Source organism: Lampetra fluviatilis, chromosome 13 (assembly GCF_964198595.1).
Source record: "Lampetra fluviatilis chromosome 13, kcLamFluv1.1, whole genome shotgun sequence".
NCBI lineage: Eukaryota > Metazoa > Chordata > Hyperoartia > Petromyzontiformes > Petromyzontidae > Lampetra > Lampetra fluviatilis.
The window spans coordinates 14,084,687-14,103,070 of record NC_136287.1 but is presented as its reverse complement, the minus strand read 5'-3'; the positions used below and the strand labels follow the sequence as shown (position 1 = coordinate 14,103,070).

At 42.8% G+C, this 18,384-nt stretch overlaps 1 protein-coding gene across 5 annotated transcripts in view; it reads right to left on the bottom strand.

The window, feature by feature from the left end:
* The window catches only part of UNC13B (unc-13 homolog B), a 176,022-nt gene that overhangs the window by 60,476 nt on the left and 97,162 nt on the right, over positions 1-18,384 (bottom strand). For 4 of the 5 annotated variants that reach the window (XM_078862355.1, XM_078862358.1, XM_078862360.1 and 1 more), the window contains 4 exons: positions 7,497-7,558; positions 4,139-4,217; positions 883-960; positions 210-429 (listed from right to left, as the gene is read on the bottom strand). In XM_078862355.1, coding sequence (XP_078718481.1) covers positions 210-429; positions 883-960; positions 4,139-4,217; positions 7,497-7,558 — 439 coding nt within the window. The remainder of the gene's footprint in view (positions 1-209; positions 430-882; positions 961-4,138; positions 4,218-7,496; positions 7,559-18,384) is intronic. The other variant, XM_078862357.1, reaches the window with a different exon arrangement.

The window sequence follows — 18,384 nt, the reverse complement described above, 5'->3', positions numbered from 1 at the left end:
AGCCTTTAACCCACTTCAACATTCACGAATGTGTAATTAACAATTACAAATAATTTCATAAACCTGGTCATGATTTGGCACACAATTAATTTGTCCTGTGAATATTGTTCGAGGATTTCCTGACTTCTGCACAGATAAAAAAACACTGTCCATAAACTTTCCGGAAGAAAATAACGTGGTCAAGATAATCCCTCTGAAGGTCCACTCACGTTGCAAGCAGTCTGCATTGAGGAGATCCTGGCACTTTTCGTGGCATTTGACCCCACATTCTTTGCACTTCATGCCCTGGCGTGCGATGCCCCACAGTAGGCCTTCGCACTCGTAGCAGTAGGTGGGGGTGGTGGCCGTCCACACTTCGAAGTTGTGCGGAGTGGTGCAGGAGATGGGATAGATGAGGGCTTGCAATGCCTTTTTGTAGACATGCGCCTTCTAGAGCACAACAATGTGGTCAACAGGCATTTGATGGCACATTGGTGCAATCCACGTGTAACTTGCATAGATTCTAGATTTGAAGCTTTCGTGACTGCAAGAATTCATACTCTTAGTTCTTTCGGTAAAGTCACGTAGGTAAAAAATGAAATTAAAATTTAAATAGTGATTTTTATTGTTTTATTTTTATTTTTATTTAATTTTTTACCTACGTGACTTTACCAAAAGAACTAAGAGTATAACTTGCATAGCTTTATTTCACATGTAATGCTTCTTATTATTTTGTTCTTTCGATGTAATGCTTCATCAAAATTAGCTTTTGGCTTTCAACGTTGCATGATTAAACACATGGGTATAGTTTATATATTTAGTGTGACTCTGCCCTCATAGAGACAACAGCCATCCTTCACCAAACTGTATTGGCCATGGGGAATTATGATGGAATGTGCTCACCAAGTCCTCATCGTTGAGAGAAGCCCTGTAGGCCAACGCCGAGGCCAGGCCTGCTTTCCTCTGCATGGCTGCAATGGACTGCAGAAGGAAAGTTGAATCAGCCGACAGCCACACGTGACAAGTGAAGAATTTCACTGTTATTACCACATCGTGATGAACGTCAAAAAACCAAGGAAGTGGTCACCAAGTAAATGTTTACTTTCATTGAGGATTCATAATTGTTTTTTTGGGGAAAGCCACATGTGGCCAACATTGTGTCGTGAAGACATCCAAAAGAAACTGAGTTGTCACCACGTGGTGTTTGCAAGCGTTTAAATGTGGCAATTATCTTTGTCTCGGCTCGCTGGTAAGTTGCAGAACAATTCTCCCAAACAAATATAACATTCACGTACAGATCGTTACGTGGCCCAACCCAAAAATAATTATGAATCATAATACTGACTGTGAAAAGCTACTTGTTAAGTGACTTTCATTCATGTTAACCATAAGTACCAGGAGCGACCAAAACCAAAATCTGCACAAGACAGATGTAAGAATTACAGGATCCCGTGAGGTTAAACATGTTGGCAAAAAATTTACAATTCGGAGAAATAGACCAGTGTTCATATTTTGAAGAATAAAAATGAAAACCAATAAACCTGAAACTTAAAAATTCCACAAGAAAAGGTTAGTAAATTGGCAACCTTTTGACCCACAGAAAGAAATAACTTAATTTTAGTTATGAAAAACATTGTGTACACTTACCATTGCCTGAGTTCATGGTATGGTTGCATACAAAAAAATTACAATATGTTATTGCATGTGAGTAAAGCGGTACATGGACTCTCCACTGCGACTATTGCAAGGACATCGATCTTACATCATGCGCACCAGTCTGAACCCGCTAAGCAACATATATAAAAGTTTAGTTCAATCAAGCATTTTAAAATAAACTCAAGTACCAAAACACTTAGTGCAATTAAATATGCATATTAATGCAGTTTAATATACTCTGGTTCAACCTATTTTGGGGCATTTTTGTCAACTAGTTTGGGCACTGTGAGCTAACCAACCAGTTATCCATTTCATAACGGAAAAATCATTCAGTATGTAACCCACTGGGTATATAGTTCACAGTTTTTTTATGTGGTCAATGAGAAAAGATACACCGAACCAGAATATAGCTCAGCATTAGGGCTAAATCTCTATTAAGGGCACAACAAAAAACACTCATCAGGTGACATTTTAGTTGTGTGAGCATACATATAGATGAAAGTAGGTAAGAAAAGAAAGCAGGAGATGGAGAGTCATGCTGCTATGGGACAGCATTTTAATCATGTCAGCGAGTTGGCTCTGCCTCCAACGGACCCATTGGTCGTGAAACAACGTGGGCTTCGTGCTCATCAGGAGGCATGCACGGTGGGACGCGGTGAAATGCGGCACCAAGGAATAAGGTGAAGTGACGCACACATCACAGCGGACTGGAGACCAGTTGAAGCCACATTAGCAGCCAAGTGCGCATGCAAAACACCCTCTCGATGCAGGCAACGAGCCTGCCATAGGCAACGTGCCAAGGGTGGGCATGCTACTTTAGATTTATGAGCGTATTTCCCCCCCCCCCCATTGTTGCACAAATAATATATTCGTAGACTGAAGTGCATCTCTATGCAAAGTAGTAATAATCTGTGCTGAATTAGAAAAGACCAAATGTAACAGTTTCATCAATGTAGACTGAAGTATGTGGTCATGCTGCAGTACCAGATAGCCTCATCAAAAGTAGACATTATTTTCATTTTGGTGACCGTGGTCACTCTTATGAACGACACTATCCTGGCCTATTGAGGTCTCACCTGGTTAAAGAAATGAACCTGAAATTAGTCAACAAGGCCAATCACAGTCAAAAGAAGCACTCATCCAAATTTCAGGTACAGCCCACAGCAAATTAAAACCCTAAACTAATTATCAAATACAAAAGTCGACCTAAATTTTGATTTAAAGCTTTCGTGACTGCAGGGATTCATATTCTTGGTTCTTTCGGTAAAGTCACGTAGAAGGGAAATAATAAAATAATACAAATATAAAACAATAAAAATTCTCACGACGTTTCGACTGCAACACAAGCAATCATCATCAAATTTTCTTGCTGTGGATTTCACACCTGATGATGATTGCTTGTGTTGCAGTCGAAACGTCGTGAGAATTTTTATTGTTATATATTTGTATTATTTGTATTATTTCCCTTCTACGTGACTTTACCGAAAGAACCAAGAATATAAAAGTCGACTTGTCCATTTTAGGCAGCCAGATCTTGCCCCCCCCCCAACCCCCAATGAGGTTTGCGAGCAAAGCGCTCAACAGGAGTCTGCACTCACGTGGCTTAAAATAGACGAGACATGGGCATGCAATACAAATGAACTTCAGGTGGCCGAACAACCAATAGCACAGTCAGTCTCACCAGGTCGCTGACCAGAGGAAGGGATTTACGTCGGGGCTTAATGTCAGGCATACTGTCAATGCTATCCAAGAACTTAACAGCCGCTCTCCTGGTTTTGGGCAGACAGAGGGAGAGACCCAAGAGCAGGGGGAGGGAGAGAAGGGGAATGAGCACAAGGCAGGCAGGAGCGGACACCGTGCGCTTCCTCGCCACCGCAGCAGCACCGTGGCCAGGGATTGAAGTTAACCATGCGTGCTGCCGCAAGTTTCAAATCCAGTCCTCGGGATCACGCCACTCTCGCCCACGCTCGAGAACTACGCGCGCCTTGCGGAAGGCAGAACGGTTTCGCTTTTGTGACGGCAGTCGAGATGTTGGGTGCTCGTTACGAATAAAGATGCAAGGCGATTTCCTTTAATCTCCAAAGGACAAAAAAAATCTCCCACTTGAGAATTTAGACGTTTAAGAAGTTACGTGGTGCATGAAAGCTTTTGGCTGACCAGGGCAGCACCGGGCAATTAGGCAATAGCAAGGTATTGAGCATCTATGAAAAGTTAAGAAAATGTGTAATTTGTTGGAAATATACACAGAGGTTATTTAGCACAACTTGCTGCGTAGATGGGATCACAACCGGCACAGCTTCTCATGGACCCTGCACCATGCGAGCAAAGTGAATAACAACCGGCCATGAATTCCATACCAACAAAGTAGTTCTGTTAAGTGAGCGAAAGCGTTGAGCCCAAAAACTTGTTTGAAACTTGGCTCGGGCGACCATGGTTAATTTCCCAGTATGGGTGGAGGAGGGGCAGGAGGCTGCGGAGAGACGCTGGGGAGGGGGTGCCTCACCAAATCGCTAACAAGGGGAATGGGCTTTTTCTTGCGCAAGTCGGGCATGCTGTCGATACCATACAGCCCGCCATCTGGCCTAAAAGGAGGACACACAAGCAGGTCAAAACGCCCCCCTCCCATTTGCAACCACGCCATTGTTAGTACAACCCAGACAACAACATCTAAGGAAGGCATTCAAAAACAAGAAAAAAGTCCCCCAATTGTTGCCATAAAATCTCGAGCAAATGCAATCAGTTCACAAAACATGTCGGGTAATGACTTGGCATTCCTGTTCACAAAACATGTGTGTTTTTATCTCCTGCACTGATATCTACTGATTTGTATAACTAGAGCCATGGGGATTGCACCATCAATATCCCAGCCTACCCCGAGCAAGGCTGAGTCATGTGAGATTTATAAAATGACCGTGACTCGTCAAAGTGTCTCCAGCTACTAAACCAGGTTCTCCTAGACGAGGGTGGTTGGGTAGCGTCCCCGAAGTGTCATGGGATTGTTGGTAACCATGTACACAAGAGGGCATACTCATGTCGTATGTACGTTGGACTTATTTCGCACCGTACGTAGCCAACCGTGCTAATCAGAGGTGCGGGGAAATGACAACAAACCAAAATGTAATGCTGCTTGAATAGGGGTGACCGTAAAAACCAGTGATGTATATTCATACAGATTATTTTAGATTAATTGTATGTAATATGTTTTAAATTGTCTATTTATCAAATTACAAATGAGTATTAAGAGCTTATGCATACCATTAAATTTGAGAGTATTGCATTGTATACCATTGGTTCTATTTTGAGAGTAATCAGCAAATACAATAAGACGAGCCAAATTATTCACTGTAGTTCCTCATAATTACATCACCAAAACATATTTTCTCCATTTGCTGTATTCTGGGCTTCTACATCCATGATATTTAACCTTCAAGGCATATTTGGGAAATAAATATATATATGGTTAACTTGTTCTGATGCTTATCAGTTATTTACTCATCAATGCAATCTCCAGTGTTCAGATCATTTTCTGTAAACCTCTATTTGCTGACCACGATCTGCGCCCAATAAAATGCCCTCCATCTGTCCGTGAAAGCCTCAGTTGTGTGCCAGAGGAAGTGCGAGCAAGAGGAGAATCTACACGGAAACCAAAGGAAAACAACAACAATGGTGTGCCGATAGATCAGAAACCTACTTGCTGTACTGTTGTCTAATAGTCCACCGTCCAGCCCTGTGTAAGTGTCTGCCTCTACACTGCCAGAAAGCAGGGTTGCACCACTGGACTAATTTTCTTCTAAATGGCCACACACTGTGTCAATCCTGAGTCCTGAATAAGCTGCAGAGAGTTTCTGATGGAGAGATGAATGCACTGAGGCCTTGTCGCAGTGCTTGTGCTCCTGGGAGCCACTCTCATCAAAAGATTCAGAAAACACACCCAGCCGTTTCTGTGGAAAGTACTGCGCAAGGACGTGTCATCGCAGAGCTCACTTTAAACATTAAAGGAATTAAAACGAGATTATGGTCAGCTGCAAGCCATTTTAAGACTGGAAATATTTGCAAAAAGACCCGTAGCAAAGCTACAGCACATCCACCGACAGACTCAATCCTATGGACGCTTCTGCACAGAGCACCTCCACGAACACGACCGGCGTCTCTCGACTGCAGGGACATTGAACAGTGGGGCAGGTGGGCACTTAATCAGAGTTACAATGCAAAACAGCTGAAATTATAATTGCATCCACGCTCATCCTTTAACATTTCACCGCTTGATAATTGCTATATATGCATCAATCAATTACATGTTTACTTGTTGCACGGAATGTCCTATTTATTCTGTTACCCAACTAGAGTTTGCAAGGGAGGTCCGTGGTGCTATCGGCACAGAACAACAACAACGGCAGAGTGATCCGTACAAAGGAACAGGCAACAACAGAACAGAACGCGTCAGAGGTTCAGGCAAAAACAGTGATTTAAAAAAATATACAAAACAGCAATATTAACAAACTGGCACATTGCAAAAAACACAGGCACAATGCAGCAAACTCGAGGAGGAGGTAACGAGCGGCTGGAGAGGAGACGATCGCGAGGTGAAGGGACCACGATCGAGCGAATAAAACCACCATCATGGGAACATGAAAAACTTACAAACATTTGTCACCATAAACCCAGCAACTTTAAAAGTCTCCTACATTTGAACATGACCAACGGTCGAACATACTGGACAATGCATGGGTCTATTATTGCTTCAACGTGCTTTTTGACTCGGATTGCGGTGATATATTAAAAAACTTATGAGGCGAACAAACATTCGTGGATTGAACTAATCTAGCAAAGCAACACATGCCATTGTTCCAAATAAGGAAACGCTGTGGTCAGGTCGTTTCTGAAAAAGAGCTTTTTAGCTCAGTGGGCCTTACCTGGTAAAATAAAAATAGTGAATAGTTAGTAATTGTGTACTATATTAATTTAAAACCTGGATATGTTACCTGTAACATACATATAATGCCACATGGGCAAACAAATGTAAATGTACGCAACTTTAAATATATATATAAAAAAAAATCAGTGCTTAAATAAATTTGTAATAATTTTTTAAAAGGTACATTTCAGAAGAGGCAAACGTGAATATAGATGCTAATGCTGAACAGACGATCCATGCTGCGCGCAGACTTTATTTTCTTAATGCCTTCAAACAAGCCCATCCTGAGCAGTGCAGACACAGCATTGGGCAGCTCACTGGGAGTGACGTTTGGATAATTGAGTGTCACGTCCGCCCTTTGAAGTGTCGGCTTGCCACATTAGACACGCTAACGGCTCAGTCTCAATGTGGCGCTGCCCAAGTCCGCTGATCTTGGCGCTGTGCTTAAACACATTCCAAGCATGGAACACAGCGGCTCCAAGTCACTTTTTTACATATGCAAAAGTTGTATTTAATATTTTCAAACCTTTTTGAAGATTTCTGTCAAAGGCACACGGGGTTACTGTAAGTCAACGCAATGCAAATAGGCAGGTGAACTTAAATTACAACGGAAAAACTGGCATCGCTATTAGAGAATAACAACATGTCCTGGTGTAAAGAAGGAACAGCCAACACATTACATTAACTACCTTGATTGCACGTGATATTTTAATCACGAACCCAGACATGTTATTTTAAGTTCCAAATGTAACCAACCAATCGTTATTTTTGCAAATAACAATATTTGTAACCCAAATGAGTTTTGTGATGGTTACCGTTTTCAATAAACAAAGAAATATCGGATTAAAAAACTGGGAGGCCAACATTAACGGGAAGCCAGCATTATGCCAGTACAGCGATTCTTGGCTGATTTCCATACAAAATGTAATGTTTGTTGTAGACTTACCCTGCTGTTCCCTTGAACCAGCCAGGCTTCTGAAGGTCTCCGCTTCCATCAGCCATCCGGGCCTACACACCAAAGGTACATCACCAAAAACCCATTGCATTATGTTTCTGATAAACATAGCAAGCGTGTACACACACTACACATTCAAGGATAATGTATATACCAAAATGAACAATGTCATCACCATTCTGTCTATAAACATTTGCAAGCACGTTCAAAATGCTGAGAAATGTGTGTTTATAAACCTCGATGTTGAATATGACCTACATAATTGAAACAAAGTTAATAACGCTTTAAGAAACAACGAAAGCCCTTCGCCAATGCCGTTGCACAGCACGTTGAAAATCGGTGAATCGGGAAGGTGCATCAGGTTTTGGGGTGGGGAGCGTTACATATTCTTAAGCGGAATGAGATGATTTTAAATGAAGGAGAGCAATGATGCAATCACAATGTGCTCAAGAGGTCACGAACAACAGATGCCACAGCAGCACACATATCAATATAACCTGGTGATCCAGTGCAGCACACTCTGGACCTTCTGGCGGAAGGTAAAATACAAGGCAAGTGAATTGCAGGAAAACATACCCATTGCAAATGAGCTTAGTGTACAGCCAAAGGACATTTTGTATGTAAATCTATGTATTCACTCCACGTATTTACCCAGAAAAGACTGAGTCACACGACTCTCTTTCAGGAGGGTCCAGCCAAGGTTTGGCAGTAGGGGGCAATGATTGCTACGCCAATTACAATTGAGGAGCTTGCGAGGTAAAACGTACACATGAGGACAACGACGCTCGGCAACCAATGGGCCTTCCCTTGCGCATGGGCGATCTTTAAGAGCCACTGTGAAGCCTGCATGTTTACGGTTCAGAAGAACACCCCGCAGTGTGCACCTGGGGCGCTTGCTGGATTCGACACGTGAGGAACTCCGCGACGAGCGGCGAACGCGGGCCACTCCACCGCGCATGACAAAGGCGGCAACCAAAACTGAACATCAGTCTTGCACTCAACTCAAGGCGCACTATTAAAATGCAAACTTTGACAAGTCACAACTGGTAATTATTAGGAACCAATTATTAAGTGAAGCGCAAATCCAGGTATTTGTGTCATAAACTCATCTGTTGTGAGAAGACCATTAGTCTAAATATAATTTGCAGCTTTTCTCTCTAAGGCCATATATTTACTCTTATTATAACTTGTTTCACGTGAATCAAGTGAGGGTTGGTCAAAAGGACGTGTCCAAATGAAAAACACGATGCAACACGGGTGGGACCCCTATCAAGTGAGATGTATTTAATGTGACATGACTTTGTTTCTTTGTGCTGTTGAAATATAGTGTCAACATTCCTTGAAAATAAAGAATTCTAAAAGAATATCTGGTCTTCTACTTTTGTGCACCCAATATGTGTAAGCAGATAAGAGCAAATCGTCTTCTTGCCTGTGATTTCCAGAGACAAACGTTGCCATAGATAACAATATATATATCTCTATGAAGCTGTTAGGCCAAGAAGACCGTAAAATTGTAAAACGCTGACCGGGGAAATAAAATATTGACCGAGAAGCTAGTTTTGATTGAAAGCTTCGAATATTCGTGAGCAAAGATAATGTTCATACGGAGCCTGTACTAGCACATACATGTACATGGCATTATACACACACAGGCATTTAAATTATATTTCAGCGTTATTTTAAATAGCCAGGTCAAAAGGCTCAAGAGTTTGATTTTATATATTTTTTAAAGAGAATACTGGAAAGTTAGAGTTGCTCAGAGGCAGCGGTGCTCTGAAACGGTCACGCAATACACTACTTTCCCATACGTCACGGACTCGACTGACAATTCCCTGCAAAAAAAAACCCAACCAACTCCATGCAATTTCGCTTCTGAGCAAAGTATCCTGTAAAGCTACCCAGCCACAAAAACACAACGTGCATTTAGGTATAAATCGCCACGATCCTTCTTGTGCAACCAAGGAAGAAACTTAAGAGAAAATATAAATGCAATGGAGCCCAAGTGAAAAACATAGTATCGTAATAACGCTCTGCGAAAGCTATATGTGTATATACCGTATATATCTTTATAAATGACACTACACATTTATATATTTACAATTGACTAGGTACTCAAATGATGATTATTTACCTATAGGAACACAGTTATGTTCATGCTGCTAATGTGCAATGATTAACTACATTGGACTTGCGTGCCAGCGGTCACCGTTTTTATCTCTCGGCTGACGCAGGTAGTTGAAAACAACGGTGGTGAGAATTTCTTAAATCCTCACACCTCTGTCCACCCAGGGACGCAAATGGGTCGAGCACAGTTAGTCGATCATTTAGGCCCCGTGTGGTGTGGCAAAGTGTGGGATAGATCCCAGGACTTCCAAGACATCCGAGCCCCCCTAGAGCGACTCGCTCGAGCTCCCTTTCGTGGAGGCCCTTGTGCCAGCCAAAGCTGCGTGAGAAGGCAATTGCAGGGCTGCACCTTTACCTGTTGCTGTACTATTGTTTTAGCAGCAAGCTAGTTGTCACTTACAATAACCGGAGTATCATGATAAAAGTGTCATCATCTCCATTGTGACCGCATTGGTGTGCAATTGCTTCACATGTTATTAACCACATGCGACTACAAAAGACATAAACAAACGTTTTTAAAAAGGTGACATATCTACCTTTCCCCAGTGAGACGAGAATGTAGCTTCGCTTGAAATGGACCATATTTTGACATTTATTATTCACACGACAACAATGTACAATGTCGAAAAAGTGACCTCTTTTAAAAGCAAGGTGAGATCTGCTCAATTGCTAATGTGCCGCATAATAGTGCTTCTTTTATTATTTATATTATTTTTCAACATACGCGTTTTTTTCAATTGCACCACGAAAGCCACCGTCATGGGACAAAACATCCCAATTTTTTTCCAAAATGGTTTATAATTTCACTTAATAAATGTGTGGGCGCAGGAAACATTTCAGTTCGGAAGAACACATGCACATCACTTGCCTCATTCAATGCTATTGTCGGGGGTAAATGCTGGCCATTTACAACAACATGCAGGCCAGTTGCGACATGCAGGCCCACTTACAATTCTCCGCTCGAAATGTTTTTGGAATTCGTGGTTTCATGTTTGTCTTATTCCTTTATCTAGTCTTTGCTAGGTTTTAATGGATGTTCCATTTGCGTCGTCCTTTATAGCGCGGGGGATTTCTATAAAACTCATCAATTCCACGGTGCAAACCAGATACCCGTGCTGTCTGTTTAATTAAGGTTTTTGTGACCGAATTAATAACTTGCATTATGCACTGGAATACAGCCTCACAGATAGCATTCTTTGCATTTAAAGGAATGTTATATGTGCGTAAAAATAAAATTAGATTTCCAGTGAAGTTGCAATTGCAATATTTGGGTGAACTGAAAACAGCTAAAACTGTCAAACCGACGCGATTCTACGAATGCGACTAAAATAACTGGAAAGGGGACTTGCCCCATATTAAAGAGGGAATAACGTTTCATCTAACACCCCATGTACCTTTAACACAAATGCCTCCCAGCGGAATTTCTTTGGGCAAAACAATGTTTACTGTGGCCTGAACGCCACAGCCCCATCAGCAAGACACGATCAACGAGACCAATACGACTTGGACACTGAAATTGTCCTCAAAACTTGAGTCACGGCAGTTAGTATAAAAATGCTCAACAATTAATGTTTAGCCTCTGAGATTTACTCAAATTAAAATCTAAATTTTTATTGCCAAATGTAATTTGCTGCTTTTTTTTACATTATATCTCCAAGAGAACTAGTGCTTACAAAAACAAATGTGTCCTATCAAGGGCATTCAAACTGCAGCCACAATGCACCACATTACTGGGCCGGTCAACCCACACCTGAAAGGGGCACTCCTCTTCCTTAATTATTTTCACCGAGATTAAAACGGAGAGGTTACAATTTAAACCTCATTAGCAATGCCAAGATGCCAGCTGAAAGGCCTTTAACTGCTGTCAGCCTTATTTACTTTCTCTAATGAAGCAGAATAATCATTTGTGTTTCTCTGGAGAATCGTCAGCCGCCTCTCCACTCACCTAACGAAGGTAAAGGTGCAGCCCTGCAAGTTACTGGCACATGCCACTGCTGGCTAGAAAGACTTCCACAATAGAGAGCTCCAGAGGGCAATTTGCCTACCCTTCTACGAACTGTGGTGAACCAATTCGTCGCGACATTGTTTCAACCATTGGGTCGTGAAGATCGAACCGGCAACCGTTAGATTTCAAGTGCAGTGTCCTAACCAGATAACATTTTGTGCTTGTGGATTTTTTGTGGTCTCAAGAGTAAAAAGAAACCTTCCAATGTTGATATTAAAGTTGGGATCACGCAGTGTGTAACACAAAAGTAGTATCCCCCCCCCCCCCGATATTCAATATAAAAACAAGAACTAAGCTCAAATGTGTTGTGATTTTAAACCTTTTCCTTTCAATATATGATCGGGTCCAATGCAAGTGGATTGGCCAAAGTTTTTACGTAGTTTCACTCTACACAACATAGGTAACATGGACAATACTTACTCCTGGCTTACTTATAACTTTAGATATGTTAAGTAACTGAATACATAAACATACTCAACAGAATACAATCAACGCAAATCGTAGAGAACATACCTCCTGACGTGGGAACGTCTAGCTGAGCTACCTTCATTTTCTGCTGTGTTCTCCAGACTGCGTTTTGGAAGGTGGTTCGTTGTTTTCTCTCCTCCAAGACCTTTTTAAAACTCTCCAGGCATGTATGGACAAATATTCCTTCTGAGGAATGAGAATACCGAGCAGAAGGAGCGGCCATCTTTGATTCAACTACCGGTGCAATGTTGTTGCCCTTACTCTTGTGCCCTTCATCAAGCGCCGAGTCGCCGGGAGTTTGCAGGGCACGACTGGTCAACGTATTTGTATCGACATTAGCCAAGTGTGTGGAAGTTGCTGAACCTGCGTCGTGTTTGCCACTACCACCACCGCCGAGGCAGGTTTGACTCGTTAAAGATGACGTTATCAAAGTGTCTTCCATTTCCGTGGTTGGACTTAAATAAATGCGTGGCTTTTCTGTGGTGTGAATGCTGCAAATTTCCATGGATGTCTTCACTGGAACTTCTTGCAGGTTAAACTTCCCACATAATTCTTGCAAATTAGATTTATCGGATATCTTGTCAAGGCTACACCCATCTGATGTCAATTCAGTGCTAAACATACCAGATGTTTCTTCAGGGCTCAGCATATCAGAAGCATTTTCTGCACTAACAATCCCAGAAATGTCTTTCCTCGTAAAGTCATCCGATGTCTCCCCTTGACTAAATGAATCAGATCTAACTTCTTGGCTAAAGCTCCCCGATGTTTCTCCTGCATTAGCCTTCTCTGATGTCTCTGATAAATGTATTTTCTCAGATGATTCACCTGGACTGAATGTTTCCAGCGTCTTCAATGGACTAAATGTCTCATTCATCTCTGATGAATTAATGGTCGCAGTTGTTTCACAAGGACTAACTACCCCCGATGCCTCTGCAGGAGAGATCACAGCAGATGTCTCTCCTGAGTTCTCCTTTGATGTCCCACATTGATTTAACAGTTCATGAGTCTCTTTAGGAATTAGAGATTCAGTTTTACATTCGAGCACAAATTGCGGAGATTTCAATTCCGGACTTAACATGCCACATTTCTCTAGCATCTTGCGTGCATCGTCGACTGAATTTCGTTTGTGAATTTGAAGTTTTGTTTCTTCCCCGGATTTATGCAATGTGTCAGCAGTAACTTTACCGCTCATAGTAATCCCACAACTCGCAACTGGACTGGGACAGACTTTGCTGCTTGGAGATTGGTCATTCTCTCTTTCTCTTCTATGCAACGTCATCGAATTTGACCTAAAAGAAGCCCGTTTAATTGACATCCTTAGTTTCTGTAAGCTGAAGCATCTCTCTATGGACATGGTCTTCCTTTCTTTTGGTGAATTGTCTTGTTCAATCGTATCGTACTGCTCTGTTTTATTCACTAAAGGGGTAAAGTTTTGGGTTTTTTCTTGAAATTCACGTACTACTGCGGTGTTCATCCCCGAGCCTCCATTAGAGGTCACGTCAGTAGCTGTGGGGTCACGTGAAGCCACATCAACCACAGGCAATTGGACAGCCGTCGAGCCGGTTACATCTTGAGAGCAACGCGGCATTATTTCATCATTCTGAGTGCCACTTTGCACCATGTCACATTCTGTAACCTTGTGCTGCGTACATTCATCAATGCCATACATTGCACACTCTTTAACCTCACATTTAAACAGGTCGTCAGCCTTGTGCTCGATGGCATCAGCATTCCCATGTCTCCTAATGTTATCGACGCTATGACCCATGATTTCATCATCAGCCTGCTCTGGGAGATCTGCAACACTATGAGTGTCATGTTCAGAATATCTCTGCTCCACTCGTTTACAAATGCTGTCTTCTGAATTTTCATGATGCCCCTGTTGCCCAAGTTCATCGGTTCCCTGTCCCATACGTATATCGTCGCTCTGCTGAAAAAGCAAATGTTTGCTTCGAGCCACACATTCACCCTCTCTCTGTCCCAATTGTTCAGAATTATTTTCTTCCGCAATTCCATCCATGTGCTCCGCACGTCCATCATCTTGCCGTTCCACACTTTCATACTCCGCTGCACGTTTATCATCTCCTCGATCAACGTGTGCATTGTTATCCTGCTCCACAAACTCAAAATCCTCTTTTGTTACAAACTCAGCAGTCTGTTCCACACAGCCATCATTATCCTGTTCTGCAAATCTATCCTCTTCCTCCTCTACACGTTCATCATATTCTTCCACAGATGCTCCATCCCTACATTCCACACATGCACCAGCCCTTTTCTCTACTTGATCATTATCATCATCACTCCCTTCTTCTACGGGCCCATCATCCTTCACTTTCACAAGTTCATGGTCCCTCTGTTCGAGACATTCGTCAGCCCTAAATTCCGTGAACTCGTCTTCGCTCTGCTCAACGAGCTCACCCTCATCACTTTGCCAATTGGCAGGCGTCTCCTCACGCGTTGCTCTTCGCTCCACTCCTTTGCCCGCTGGCTTCCTGCCAGGGGAAACTCCCGGGGAGCTACTCTGGTAAATCTGTGTTCTCCGATTTTCTTTGCTTGATATACGAATATTTGCCGTTTCATAATCTGTAAAAATAATTCCCGATTTCCAGGCGCGATCATTTTTTGCCATCGAGTAGCACTTTGAAGCTTTGCCGGGTTTCTCCTTTCGCTTTAGGGAGTCGGTGTAGTCATGCGAATGCCGGAACGATTGGCCGCTGGTGCTGCTGGTGTTGGGGACTTCGGAATCCAGAGTAGTGGAAGAAGATTTACACACCATCGAGTAAGGTCTTCTATTTTGTAAATTACCAGCTGTGATGTCCTTTCTTAAGGTCCACACTGGGGATTCTGCATTTTTGCTTTGGCCGTCTTGCGTTTCAGACGTAGGTGACCAAACACTCTGAACTGTGTGTCTGTACGATGAGCTGAGCGGTGCTTTCTCAGAGAATAACAAGGTCCTGTCATTGTCAACCGACCTGCGCTCGGCTAAGTAGTCAGAATACGTTCCAGCGCCCTCTGCTTGATGCTCAGTCCGGCCTCTGCCAAACACCGACAGCGAGCTACGAGCGGAGTAGCTTGTATCGCTGAACGTCCCGCACATCTCACTCCCACTCGATTCCCCCGACTCCCAGCCCTCCTTCTCACCCTTGACACCTTCAAAGTACAACCTGCGCTTCAAGTCTTCTGCTGCAACTCCGTGTTTGTAAGGAACACCATCTGCAAACGCTTTGATCCCAGAACTTTTCAGCCGATGACATTTTTTCAGCACGATATCCCGCTCCTGCCAACTACCAAATCTGACTAAGATGGGTCTCGGTTTGGCTTCGGAACAGCTTCGTTCCTGACCTATTCTGCAGGCGAACTGAATGTGGAAGTTTTGCTGGTCATCACGCATCCCCAGCTTTTCCGCAAAAAGGCTCCGCACCAGGCCCTCGGTGTCTTCTCCGGCCGTCTCCGCGACGTGCGTGAGACGCAGGCTGGCCACGTCCGCCTGCTGGCTAACGGGGCTCACGGGCGTGAATCCGGTGCGGATATGCTCTATTTCAGAGTGCACCGCCTCCATGCTGCCCGAAATCTCATCCACCGAGTGCTTGAGGGCATTCACGTGCTGCCGTAGCTCGGTGATCTCAAGCTCAATGCGACTTATGCCCTGCAGCTCCCGCAGGATTTGCTCCATCAATCCGTCAGGCCCAACCAGGCTAGTGCTTCTGTTGTAGCAGCGAGCCGCCCTGTCCAGCGACACGCTCCGCGGGCTGTGCTCTTCCTCCCAGCCCTCGGCGTCGCGCTGCACCAGCAACGCTTCGTGGCTCAGCTTTTTCCAGCGCTCAAACTGGGGGAAGGAAGGCACACCTCCGCTCGTGCTGGCCGGTCGGTTGACGCGAAACGTGGGGTGCTTCGCATCCTTGTCCTTCTGCTGAGAGGCGATTTGCTTCAAACAACACGCGACCTCCCGTAAGGTTTCGGAGACACATTCACTTTCACTGTCAGGAGACAAGGCCTCATCAAGGGCCTTCCCGTGCTTGCACTTCAACGCAATGTGCTTAGGGAGGCCTTTGGCCATGGCCACTCTGTAGCTACACGTTGGCGACATCTGGAAAGTCGTTTTGCTGTCCTGCTCGTTTTGGACTTTGCGGAGATTGGGCAGCTTCACAATCCTCTTGGCGGTGCGTTTAATGCCCGTTTTAAGCTTCTGCTTTTGGGTAGGCTTAGAAGTATAATCTTCCTTGGTGTCTTCTTCACAGGTAGATTCTGGCTCTGTTTTGGCACCTTTTAGGCGCCTCTTTGAGAACATGGTCACGAACAAGCGGTGCAGGAACCCTTTCAAATATTTCTTTGCCAGAAAAAAGTTGAACATGGAGGAGTTTCTTGCGAAAGAAAGGTTCCAGTTGTAAATTCAAGTCATACGAAAAACGTGGCCAAATGACACCGCATCACATTTGGGTGCGACTGCAATCTCAGCTTCGGACAATGATGCACACCGTGCTGGCATAGAAATAAAAAGATCAGGATAAGTCAAACACCACATGACACCATAATCACTTCAAATTACAGGGCTGCCACGTGTTATTTTTTGTCGTAAAAATATCCACCATTAGCTGTAATAAAGAAAGGATAATGAGGCTCAATTACACAGGTATAATTGCAATGCAATTATACCTTTGCAGAATGTCAATAATTATTTTTTTTTAGCCCAGAATTATAGCTATTTTGCATAAAGATAAATTTGAATGAGGCATCAAAACGTATTCTATTTAATTTTCAGAATTTAACTAATTGAAAATTAAAACTAATGCTAATGATGAAAATGCAACTAGTTTTCTATGAACGAGGGCTTTGCTCGACATGTATAATGCTACCGTTAAACGGTGACACGACATGTTACCTCGCGTAATACTTTTGTCATATGCTGTAACATACACGGAACTAAAAGAGAGGCAAGGACTTGCATTTCAGAAATACAAACTCAAACAAAAATAGCAATCACCCCTTTTATCTGGAGGTCCCTGGGAGAAAAGGTAACAAAAAAATTCAAGAGATTGCGTTTCAACTTAATTTCATTAAATCCAAGAAATATTCCATGGGGCACATTGTTGAAATAAAATAAAAAGTTCCCGCCAAAATATATACAGTAAAACCTTGGATTGCGAGCATAATTCGTTCCGGAAACGTGTTTGTATTCCAAAGCACTCGTATATCAAAGCACTCGTTTATCAGTTGTGATCACGTGACGCTCGGCAGACAAAGCGTATATACGTACTACTCGTATTGCAAGACCTCGCTCTTTTATGAAATTCATATTTATTAAAAAAAATTAGCTCGTCTTGCAAAACACTCGCAGACCAAGTTACTCGCAATCCAAGGTTTTCCTGTATTGTTTTTATTGTCGAGGATTGAATCTACTAATTTAAAAAAAATGTAAGCGTAAAAGCTTTCAAGTTGAACAATTAACTGTTAAATATGCAGAAGGTTAACATTGAGTCAACTTTTCCGTTCAAAATTAAGAATCGGATGCACGAAATATCCCAGTTTGTATCTGGTAATATTCTATAAGCAGTATGAAACATGTTTTCCGTATGAGATTAAATTATTTTACGAACTTATGACTAAAACGGCGATTCCAAAGCGTGTATCCGTATAATTCTCCATAATTTATGAAGTGCCAATGTAGAAAAGCGTTTGTGTCATCACATGAACCAAAAGCACATCCGCTTTCTGAAACCAATGCATTGCTATTGCAATTAATCAATTATGGAGAGAAAAACTGCACAGTACTATATTTCCATGCACTCAAGTCTCACATTGTAACTGCCTGTAAATGTACCGATCAAGTGAAGTGCTTTTGATACGATCAAATGCATTTTGCGGTTTGACCCATTTCAATATAAACACAACGCACGGTCAATAACAGAGCTGTTGCACATTTGACTCGAATTTCACAGCGTGTGCATTCATCCAAACATTTACCGATGTATCCACACTCGTTCTCTCCATCAGCCTCCGCGCAACACAATAAAAGCACAGCACGTGTATATTCCTACGCATTGCTTTTCAAAGCCGAGCTTTGCAATGCCCAATTATATTTTTTTACCAATACTAAAAAAAATAAAGTTACCTTACCTCATTAGACACCACGATATCGCAACATCCAGAATTTCCATGCTTTAAAATTGCATTTCCACGGGTAAAAAACCACAAGCAAATTCCCACTGCAAGTAAATCCCCTTCTGTCCACACGAGGATTAAAAAGCGGGCAGGCGACGAGCAGGAACAACAAAACAACCCGCC